This window comes from Panthera onca, chromosome X, assembly GCF_046562875.1.
Source record: "Panthera onca isolate mPanOnc1 chromosome X, mPanOnc1 haplotype 2, whole genome shotgun sequence".
Classification (NCBI taxonomy): Eukaryota; Metazoa; Chordata; class Mammalia; order Carnivora; family Felidae; genus Panthera; species Panthera onca.
Genome location: NC_138357.1, coordinates 66,824,736 through 66,837,086, shown reverse-complemented (window position 1 = coordinate 66,837,086; position 12,351 = coordinate 66,824,736). Strand labels below are relative to the sequence as shown.

The window sequence follows — 12,351 nt, the reverse complement described above, 5'->3', positions numbered from 1 at the left end:
AAATAACCAACAGGAATGTGCTAGATACAAATGACTACTAAACCAGGAAAACACTGCCTAGGTAGCAGCAGCAATACAGAAACAGAGGAGTTGCTAGTACCTGTGGCTAACCTGAACAAACAGAACGACTGCCGTATATGATGGTAGAATATCCAGCCAGGGAAAAAAAAAAAGAATATCCAGCCAGAAGCACAGTCTATCTCTAAAGATTTGTTACATCTTTGTGGCTATGATTAATATCTAGTGTCTGAAGAAAATGTGCGGATCTTAAGATCTACTAACTGCTGGCTCAAACTCTACTTATTCACTCACCAATAGAGGCTCACTAAATATCTGTATGTAAACAGTACTAACTAACCCATTCAGGTTATTTTATTACTTCAAATTAATAAAACTGTTTCTTCAGGATTTTGTTAAAAATGACCCTCTCACAATTCATAATTGCATTTCCTACAAATATTTCAAATAAGTGAGGTTCAAGCCACTATACTATAAAATTAAGGTGAGCATAGGAATTTCTTAATCATAATAGCTGTGTTTCTTTTACATACTCCCTATCTTAAAGATGAGAAATCTAAACATTAACATATTAAAATATGAAGCTATACACTTGGCAAATGAATCAATCAAGTATGCTCTAAACCTCACAATGGAACTCTTTTTTTGAAAGTTCAAGGTTTCAAAAACTTCTGAAGACAACGCTAGGAGATTTAACTATAAAACTATATATTGAAAAAAGAGGAAAGAAAACATAAAACAAAGTTTAAATTCAGAAAACACTTGGGACTGTAATCTAACAAAGCAACGATATTTTATTATATGGAACATATTTGTACCTGAACACATCCAGCTAACATCTCATAGAGAATGTGAGCACGCTTTTTCATCACTCTGACATCTACCATGGTAGAATCTGCACACTGACCATTTTGGATTGGATTTATAAATCGATTCCTGAACTCCTTAATGGATCCCAGCAAATTTTCCTTGATAAAGTTAACCATGCAATGATCTAAGAGAGAAGATATTAGTTCACTAACGACAATAATAGCTAAAAGGGACTCAGATAAACCTGATAAAATGTTCATGTCAAAAACACATGCCATGGAAGCATTAGAATTAAGCTGCAAAGAACAAACAGTAAACTGAGTATAGACTAAACATTGGTTATAAGTCAGTTCTGGAACTGGATTTCCAAACCAGATGAGAAATTCAAATAAAACCATCCCTATATTCTAGATATGAATGTTTAAAAAAAATACCTAAGAACATTTTATTCTACTTCCCTGTTCTTTATAATAGATATGGAGTATGAAACAAGTATTCTATAATTCTAACCATGATTTTATGGACAGCAAGGGTATCTAGTGAAAAAACATATATATTGAATCAAAATAATAAAATCAGGTAATAAGCCACTATATCAAATTTTGTATTAACTGTTCTAGTTCCAGAAGCTCTTAATAGAGTTATCAGCTGTCCTATACAATATAAGATCACAATGTGAAATAGCATTTTTTCACCATTTCAATATAAATTAGCAGTTATTACATCAAAATTGATATTTACAGGATACAAAGGACTCTCTTAGAAAATTCTAAGAATATATAATTAGATATTAAAAGTAAGACAGAACATATTATCATTATAGCAGAGCCCTTAAAAAGTCATGAATAATATGGGTGCCTGGGTGGCTCAGTCAGTTCAGCATCTGACTTTGGCTCAGGTCATGAGTTGGAGTCCCACATTGTGTGAGCACAAGCCCTGCTTCAGGTGCACACAAGCCCCACTTCTCTCTCTCTGCCCCTCGATCACTTGTGTCATCTCTCTCTCAAAAAAAAAAAAAAAAAAACAACTAAAAAATAAAGTCATGGATAATATTGAGAATTAAGTGCAGTTCAATCAAGAACTAGGAATGAACTCTACATGCACTGTCACTTAAAGCAAAGTTCCACGGGAGTAAAAAAATACTTCTTTGTGAATTTCACCGTCAAACACCACTGGTTTGCTTTCTTCACTGTATCATAAAACTCTTCTAACTAATGTTTTATTGTTTTTTCAATGTGAAGTAGCATTTCTACAAATGAAGTAACAGAAAAGGGGGAAACTGGAACAGATAAAAAATGAAGATAAAATATAGGTTACAATGAAGTAATAACCAGTATTACAAATAATAAAATAGAAAATAAGTTACTAAAGGGCTGGAAATAACATAAAAATAACAAAAAGCTATTACAACGGATTATAAATAGGAAATTTCAATTTATTAGCTGAATATAACTCCTGTTCCCTCAAGTATTCTCACACATATGAAAATGAGAGAAATTCACAAGTCATCTGGGTTCACATCATCTGTCCTCAGTCTGAACAAATTCTATGCTGACACAGATTCGACATAGCTCTCCTTTTCGCATCTCCACATTCCTAAAAATATTCACACTTGGCATTTCTTTTCAATTTCCTATAGTACCTCTCCCTAAATTATAGTTTGTTACAGTATCTCCTGAATAGTCACCAATGCATTTGTACTTTTAAAGCCATCATTAATACATCTGATAATTTTTATAGATTTCAAATTCTATGTTTATATTTGAACATTCAAAATGGTACACTTTTTGACTGTGGTTTACCATTCATATTTACAAAGCATTCGGTTTGAAATGTATGGTATTCTTTCATAGAAGACTAAGATGGACCTATGTAGATCATGGTCAGAGACTATACTAGACAGAAGAAAGGCAAATGGCAAAGTGGCAAAAATATATCTGAGGCAATGCCAAAACTCTACAACATAACTGCAGATATTAACTCACACTCAATTAGGTTATTTTGAAGTGGTGTTCCTGTTAAAATAATCCTCCTCCTTGATCGTATAGAATTCATAGCTTTTGAAACAGCAGATGCTTCATTTTTCAGAATATGGCCTTCATCACAAACAACAAAGTCGGGGCCTATAAAAATGTGTAGAAAAAAACATTTAAGCTGAAAATGTAACCCATTTAAGTAAATAAGTTAACCCTTTAAAGTGCTCCTCTTGTGGGAATAAAACAACACGCTCATAAGAACAGTCATATTTTATCTGCTGCTATATTTGTTGTATTTTGTAATGTGGCACTAACTAGTATTAATTATATCCCAACAGTAGAGTATTATATCCCTATATAATATATATATATCCCTATATATATCCCTATATATAATATAACAATAAAACAGTAAAGTACTACTACAGATGGTACTTAAGATTCTCTGAATAAGAATATAAAAATAAAAATAGAAGAGTGTAAAGATCTCTCCAACATATTTTAGGTATTTGAAAAAACAAAATATATTAATAATTGGAAAACAGTAGCTAAAGATATATTACAGCAAAACATATCAAGTTAACACAACTGCCTAAGACTAAGCAATTCATATATACGTGAAAAGACAAATTTCAAGCTACATTTTAAGAAATACTGTATAAATCAATTGGCTATGCGGTATCTTCCATGCAACTTATTCCAAATAACTAATACTCTTTGCAGGGTGAAAATTTAATTGATAAAGGACAGATAAATTGATTGTTATATGGCTACAGGATGGGGGAGAACACTTTCCAAGCTATAAAAGACCTTACACCTAAGAGTAACGTCTTCAAAAGAAATACATCCACTTTCATAACATATTATTGCTTCCTAAAGCATTGTTTATACATAATTTGCTTGCTGGTTAACACACATACTACTTTAAATATTGATTTCAACAAAAGCAGTTGTCAAATTACTCCCCATCTGTTAGGCGTTAGAGAAAATTCATCTTCTACATGATTTCAAAAGTAAACATTTCAGTATGATTGGCCAAATAATACAATTATTATTCAGTATTCAGATGGGGCTACACAAATATTAAGACATGTTAAAATTACTAATATACTTTCTAAAAACAAAAATCTACACATAGCTTTGTATTAAAAAGCTACATACTGGCTTCTTTTGAATCCTAAAAGTTTTCAAGAAAGAAAAATTGTGTTTTACACAAGTGACTTAACTGATTTTCACCATCTAATATTCAGTGTCATGAGGGTATGCTAAAACAGGTACTCCCATACAATCTTTGTGAGCGTCTAAATTACTATCTGACATTTTGGAAGACAACTTTACAGTATCTATTAAAATGTAAAATAGTGTACCTTCTGACCCATTATTTCAATTTCTGGGAATTTATCCTAAAGATATACTTCGGCAAGTATCCAAAAATACATAAAAATATTCTGTGAAGCATTGGTTGTTATGGTGGAAAATTGAAAACAACCTAAAAGCTTGTCAAAGGGTGTTAATAAAATTATGATTTAATGGAATGTTGCAGAACTAAAATTAATGATATAGATTTCTATGTACTAACCTGGAAAGACATGCCAAAATATATTAAATAAAAAGACGCAATGTGCAGAATGTATGTTATGCTGTTTGTATTTAAACAACCACTTCAAACAGGGTGATTTTATCTATGTATACATATATGTAGCAAAGGACTAAACCTGCCCAACCTTTGCCTTCAGCAGCTGGGAGGTAACCTCTAAACTTGGAATATCCTGCCTAAGAAAATGGTCTTTGTTTACTTGGATGGCTTAGGACACACACCAGATAGTCTAAAAAGGTGAATTATCGGGACAACAAGGCCTTTGGGCCATATGGCATCTTCTTGACCTTTAGAAGGGGTAAAGACTAAGATCACTCACATGGGTGGTCAAACATGTCTTTGTGACCAAGCCCAAACTCTAAACACCAAGGCCTGGATACGTGTGCTTGGTTAGCAACACTCTGTATGTACTGTTACACATCATTGCTGGGAGAAGTAACTGCGGTCTGCACATTTCCACTGACAGATCAATAGGATTTCTCCTGGATGCCCTGTGACTTTTCCTGTTGCTGATTTTAATTTGTATCCTTTCACTGTAATAACCAACACAGCTTTTCTGAGTTCCATGAGTTCTAGTTAATTACTAAACCTGAGAGTGGCCTTGGGACTCTAAACACTGCAATATAAAAAACATGCCTGAAAAAACACCCACACAATCTTCTTTAAAAATGGGCAGAGGACCCAAAGAAGATATGCAAATGGGCAACAGGTACACAAAAAAGACCTCAACATCACTAATCACCAGGAAAATGCAAATCAAAACCACAATGAGATATCACCTCATACCTGTTAGAATGACTATTCTCAAAAAGACAAGAGATAACAACTGTCGGTGAGGATGTAAAGAGAAGGGAACCCTTGTGCACCATTGGTAAGAAGGTAAATTGGTGCAGGCACTATGAAGGTTCCTCTAAAATTGAAAAGTAGAATTACCATACGAAACAGCATTTCTAATTCTGGGTATATCTCCAAGGAAACAAAATCATTATCTCAAAGAGATATCTGCACTCCCATGTTCAGCCAAGACATGGAAAAACAACCTAAGTGTCCACTGACGAATGAACTTTTATTTTTTAATATATACCTTTTCCTTCTGTTTGTATTTTGCTTAAGAACATGTATTGCTTTTATAATTTAACTTAAAAAGAACTATTTATTAGTGTGGCAATGGAAGGCAAGGGGGCCCTTTCTTTAGCAGGGCTATCTAGAGAATAAGAGTAGGGAGACAGAATAAAAGCAAATATACTCATGAATAACCCTGAATCAACAAAAAAGCTAAAAGATGTTATTCATATTCTGTTTACAAAGATAGTAATGTACATAACATTCTAACATAAAAAAGTTTTAAAATCTTAAGAAGTTTTAGGGGGCCTGGGTGGCTCAGTTGCTTAAGTGTCCGACTTTTGATTTGGGCTCAGGTCATGATCTCACGGTTCTTGAGTTCGAGGCCCTGCATCGGGCTACGCACTGGCAGTGCAGAGCCTGCCTGAGATTCTCTGTCTCCCTCTCTCTCTGCATAAGTTTAATAATCCTGAATATCTACTTTCTGGAAAACCTCATTCCAATGATCTATGAACGAAGTGGTAGGATGTGAAAACAGCTATATTTAGAAATCATAATAGAAAAAATAAAGGGAGAATGCAGTCATGCAGTTCTGAAAAGGGATATAGCAAGAGGCTTGAAGAAAAGTTCTTCTGTTCAAAAATCAAGCCTGAGTGAAATAGTTCAATACACCATGGAAATCTGTCATTATTTTATTTAATTACCTAGGCCTATTTTATTGTTTAAATCAAATAGTACCTTGAATTAATATTGTGTGTATATATAAAGGACTGAAGTACTGATAACATGCTACAAACCAAATAAAGCTTGAAAGCCTTATGCTAACTGAAAGAAGTCAGATATTATATGATTTCACTTTTATAAAATGTCCAGAAATATTTTTATGAAATGTCCACAAAAGGCAAATCCACTGAGACAAAAAATATGTTGGTAGTTTCCAGGTGATAGGGCATTTGAAAGTGACTGCTAATGGGTACAAAATTTCTTTTTGAGGTACATGAAAATGCTGTGGGGTTCAACAAAATAGTTGTGATAGTTACATAACACTGTAAATATACTAAATGCCACTGAATTATACTTTAACATGGTTAAATGGATTTTATGTTATGTGTATTTTTACCACAACAAACTCTAGTCATTAAATTAAAATGAGATAATGTAGATTAATACTAAAGCTACCACAATGAATAAATGCTTAGCGTGACTTAACGTTAACTGTGCTATGAATTAAACAACAACAAAAAGCTAGTAATGAGGTTATAAAGAGATAACTCTATTCATTTGTCAAAACCCATTAAACTCTACATTACAAAGTATATACTTTCATGTGCACAAATAATAAAACACAGAAACTAACCTAAGTGACTTTAGAAAATAACGTTTTAACTATAAATTAAGCTATAGACAAAAACAATCATAAACACTGTACTATAGTGGTTAAATCTGTTTCTCACATAGAAACAACTGTGAAACAATATGGCTAACAATTCTGAAATTACTTTATGTGTGTAATGAAACTGAACAAATAAACTGTGTAATGAAACTGAACAAATAAACAGACAGCAGGTGGCTGGAGCCAGGATTCCCATAATTGGAAAGACAAATAACAGATTAACGAAGAAGGTGAAACTGAACCCTATGACACTGGATTAGAGTCAAAGACACCATTACAAAATCAAATTTATCTCTATACACACACACAAAGGGATAGATTTGTGCATAGACATAGATCAGTACACATATCACCTAGTTCTTCTGTCTGCTTAGAGGACTTAGAAGCAATGATACTCCAGTAGTAACAAACACTACTAAGCACCAGATCTTGGTTTGTAAACACTATTTTTCAATAAGAGAAACCATGGCACATTACTGAAATGGTTAATTCTGGGGTAGGGGGCAGAGACAATATAACATGAGCCTGGAATACCTTATAGTACCAGAAAGTAATGAAGTGCTTAAAACAACAACGACAAAAAGAATGAAATATCAAAGGGATACACCAACCAATCTACAAATGTGAAAGAGCTCCCAATGGCCAAATAGTAACAATTTGAACAGCAAAATAACATTATAGTCTAAAATATAAACTAATAATAGATTATTAGTCTATAATGCTATAAATCAATGATTGATTATATAAAAAAGAAAGGACAAATCTTTCTTAAAGAAAAATTCCAAATTTTATGTGTAGATACTGGCCACTAAGGGAGACAGAGCTTAATCCCAGCTTTCCCCTAACTTGGGTAAGCTAGACTTTGTGACTGACTTCCAAAGAACAGGGACAGGTAAAAATAGCAGATCCAGTAATGTCATGTCATTCTAATGTACTCCTGATATGATTGTGTGTGATAAGAAGGGTGTTTCACCTCTGGTAAATTTTTTCAAAAACCTCTAACTCCAAACTAATTACAAGAAAAACAACAAATACACACTAGTGAACATAAAATAGGATACTTGCACAGTACTCAAGACTAACAAGATAATGAAAAATAAAGATAGAAATTGTCATAGACCAGACAAAACTGTGAAGACAAGCCAATTAAATACAATGTGGTATACCCTGGATCAGATCCTGGAATAGAATGCAAACAAGAAAAATGGTGAAATTCAAATATAGTTTGGTGTTTAGTTAACAATAAACCAACACTGTATCAATTTCTTAGTTTTGACAAATCTACCATGGCAATACAAGCTGTTAACAGTGGGAAATCTGGATGCAGGGAATATGGGAGCTTTTTTTTACTATCACTTCAAGTTTTCTGTAAAAAATTATTCTAAAGTAAAACATGTTTAAAATGTCACTAAATGATTTACATGGAAATAACAAATGTTACTCTTCATGTTATGAGCTTTAATTTTTTTAAATGTATTTCCTCATGAACAAATCACAATATTAAGCATTTGGACACTGTTGTTTTAACTATTCCAAAGCAACTTTCTGAAAAATATGTTGCAATACTATTCACTAGCTTAAAGTTCTCTGACAATAAAACCACCACAGAACTTTTAGACAAATATTTTAATCACGGGAGAAAGATAAACTCATTGAGCCTTAGATTTACAATGGCAATGTTACTTTGGTGCATGTTAGTTACATCATTACCTAAAAAAAGAGGCAAAACAGTACAAACATTTAGTTCTAAGATTAATAAGGTCTGAGAATTTAATGTATAACATGGTGAGTATAGCTGATAACACTAAATTTAACTGTAGAATTAAAATTTGCTAAAAGAGTAAAATTTAAATGCTCTCACCAAAAAAAAAAAAATGGGGTGAGTAAATATGTGAGGTCATAGATGTGTAACTCAAAGTGGTGAATCCTTCTGTTAGGCAGGAAGCTAATGGGCAACAGGAGTATGGACCTTAGACGTCCTGATGGAGAGCCCCAACCGAGGACCACCCAGGGACCACCCTATTCCATCCATGTAACAGTCAGTTTGCAATTACAACATCCCAACAGAGGAAGAGTTAAGTTTGTTGTGCGTGTTGCACTTTTGCAGAAAGCAGCTGCTTGTCCTTATTTGACCTATGTCTCTAGAATAGAAATAATGCTGTGGTTTCCTACCCCATAAAGGTGTTTCAAATACATATTGGAAAAGGACATGCATAGTTGGCTAATTATTATATAATCCAGGCCTGTCACTCAAATGTTGCAAACCTAGGAACTACCCAAAAGAAAAAACTGAGGAGTTTCAGGGCCTCAGTCTCTCTGGAGTTGCCAGCTTCTCCCTTGGAGTATACTTTAATAAAACTTTGCTCTGCTTTTCTTTCGTTTCACTTCTCTGTAATTATTTAATGTGGCAGCGAGAATAGCAAGCCACTTTCTTTTTCCATCTAACTCTTGGTAACACTTCCAAATGTATTTATACATCAAATCATCACATTGTATAATTTAAGTATCTTACAATTCTGTGAATTGTACTTGAAAAAATTGTGAAAAGTATATAATATAAAAAAATAAATGAAAAAAAGGTAAAGTGATGGATTCTAAAGAATACTGTTACTCTGACAGTGAAAATTACATTTTCTCAACACACATCTAAAGCCTCAATAAGTGTCTTAATGTAATTAGATATGTTAAGATAAAGTTTAAAAAGGAAAAAACAAATAATTAAAAATTAATTCATTTTGTGGGGCACCTGGGTGGCTCAGTTAGTTGAGTGTCTGACTTTGGCTCAGGTCATGATCTCGCAGTTTGTGAGTTCGAGCCCCGCATCAGGCTCTGTGCTGACAGCTCAGAGACTGGAGCCTGCTTTGGATTCTGTGTCTCCCTCTCTCTCTCTGACCCTCCCCACCTTGCACTCTGTTTCTGTTTCTCTCTCTCTCTCTCTCTCTCTCTCTCTCAAAAATAAATAAAAAGATTAAAAAAATTTTTTTTAATTAATTAGTTTTGCAAATAGTACAACTTGCTGCTTTTCCAAGTGCCAATTAGGAATTAAATATTTGGATCTTAATGTCATAAGGTTAGACAGTGTTGCAAATATTAACTTTCCATAGTGATGACACTTCAAAACATAGTGGGGGGGACCATGTAGCAATTCTTCTAATGATATAAAGTTGGGAAAGAAACTTAAAAACTGTTTTCAAAGTATGGAGAGAGGTCTTGTTATCATCTAATATTCAGACAGCTGGAAGAAAATGCAATTGTGACATAGGCACCTAATGTAATTTTACTTATTAACCAGATCTCCCATAAAAACCTCAAACACTTCCAGACTCAACAACTGAATTCTGAACAGCTGGCAACAGTAAGGGTGCTATAACCTTAATAAAATTTTACTAAGAAAAAAAAAAAGGAAGGAAAAAACCTGAAGGATAAACAAAACCCAGCTACTTACCAGTTGCTCAATAAAGTAGTTATTTGTTAAACCGAACATCAGCAATTTTTTATTCAACTTATTTATCTCAGTGCCTCTTAATATATTACCTGGATCAACCAAAGCTTTGTTAAAGATTTCCTTAAGTTTCCTACTCTTCACATTCCTTCCTTGAGCAAGATTTCTGTACATCTCATAGCCTATGATCATAACACCACCATCTTCTTGCCACCTCTGCAGCATGTAGCTTCTCTCCTGAGGACGTTTCACAGTTGCTAATTCAGAGACCTTTTGTGAGAAAATAAAGATTTTTAAAGGTAGCTATTAGACATGTAGGAATACTACTTATTCCCATGTAAATATGCATCCTTAATAATTAAAAATCCTTTTCTTTTACTATATGAATTTCTTGCAGTTATTTTAATAAGAGAAAATATTTAAAATATAATACCTCAAGCTTCTCATCATCTTTTAATCCTTCCTGCCACTTTTCAAATTCATTCATCCAATTCAAAGCGGTATTAAGAGGACAAACCACTAAAGCTGTGCTGAAATCCAATTTGTCACACAAAAGAACCGTATGAAGAAAACTTACCACCTACAAAAAAACAAATTAAGTTACCATCTTCAACTAAAATATCAGTAAAAAAGTTAAAATAAATGAAACAATCTTACGATTTAGTAGCTTGGTTTTCTTCTACCTTTAAACAATAAAGCAACCAATCAAAGGTCACAATTTCCAAACAAGGCAAAGTACATGGAAAGAGATATTATAATATATAAAAAGATGGAGTTTGACTACATAATATATAAGGTTCTTCTAACCTTAAAGCTTCATGATCCTATGATCAATAATAATAATAATAATAATAATATGAATATAAGAAGTAACCATACCAAAACTATGACGAAGTCGCTGGTCTCCACACAATGTCTATCCCCACAAATGTTCAGAAGCTACCATCACCCATTCAGAAGAGAATTCTGTTATGCAGTACTTTTCTATTTTCAAGTGTTCTAACTTGATACCTTGGGAAGATCGAAGCAGAGTACAAGGACCCTAAGCTTGCCTTATCCCACAAATACAACTAGATAACTATCAAATCATCATAAATACCCAAGAAACCGACCAAAAGCCTGGTAGGATAAATTCTACAACTAAAGGTAAAGAAGAGGCCACATCGAAGAGAGTAGGAAGTGTGGAGATGCGGTTTAGGGCAGAAAAGGATCATGGCCGCTGTGGCAGGGAGGGAGCCATGGTTACGGAGAAGGGTAAGGGACAGAATATCACACAGTAAAGCAGACAGGGAAAATGAATCCCCACAGCAACTGGCTTAGAAAGGGAGGGGCTGAATTTCATGAGTTCTTAGAAAAAGCGGGGCTTAAGTTTTAAAGGTCAGCAGTCATCGCTAAAATAGAGCCCTGAAGACACCGTGCTGCTCTTAAAGAGAAGGCAAATAGCCCGTGGGCATACAACATGGAAAGAATGAATTGAAGAGCAACTGGAGCACACAGTGGGGAAGATATATGCTTATCTCAAACCACATCCCAGCACTCACCAAGAGACCCCTCCAGGAACAAAAAAACTGGCCAGCACCATTTCTCTGTCCTGACCCTGAGCATAAGCACTGGCACTCCCTACCTAACTTATTTACAATAAGCCCCCAACAACAGCACTCCACTGGAAGCACCCCTCCAAGTCACCCCCAGACCAGCCCAAACCCCTGCTCACACCATGTCTCCTGACCAAGGAGTTTTCATGGTCTTGTTTTAGCAGCAGTTGCAACAGTTCTCATTTCACAAGCAGACCAGAGCACACCTAGTTAAAACTCACCATATTCAGACCATGGACCAAACACTGCTAAGATAAAGAGAGCCTCTGCAGACAACTGGCCTGAAGGATAAAGCAGCCAGGACAAAACAGCAAAGCACACGCAGCACCCATTGGAGTTAGTCCCAGAAGCAACAGACCCTGGGGAACATGGGATACTATATGGCACAGCACTACAGGATCTCTTCTTCATAAGGCCATTACCCTAAAGAACAGGAGATGTAGCTTACTTTTCTAACA

General features: G+C 34.4%; 1 protein-coding gene across 9 annotated transcripts in view; it reads right to left on the bottom strand.

Moving 5' to 3' along the window:
- Window positions 1-12,351, bottom strand: part of ATRX (ATRX chromatin remodeler) — a 314,027-nt gene that overhangs the window by 117,911 nt on the left and 183,765 nt on the right. For all 9 annotated transcript variants that reach the window (XM_081792922.1, XM_081792916.1, XM_081792915.1 and 6 more), the window contains 4 exons: window positions 10,732-10,878; window positions 10,391-10,568; window positions 2,814-2,951; window positions 837-1,012 (listed from right to left, as the gene is read on the bottom strand). In XM_081792922.1, coding sequence (XP_081649048.1) covers window positions 837-1,012; window positions 2,814-2,951; window positions 10,391-10,568; window positions 10,732-10,878 — 639 coding nt within the window. The remainder of the gene's footprint in view (window positions 1-836; window positions 1,013-2,813; window positions 2,952-10,390; window positions 10,569-10,731; window positions 10,879-12,351) is intronic.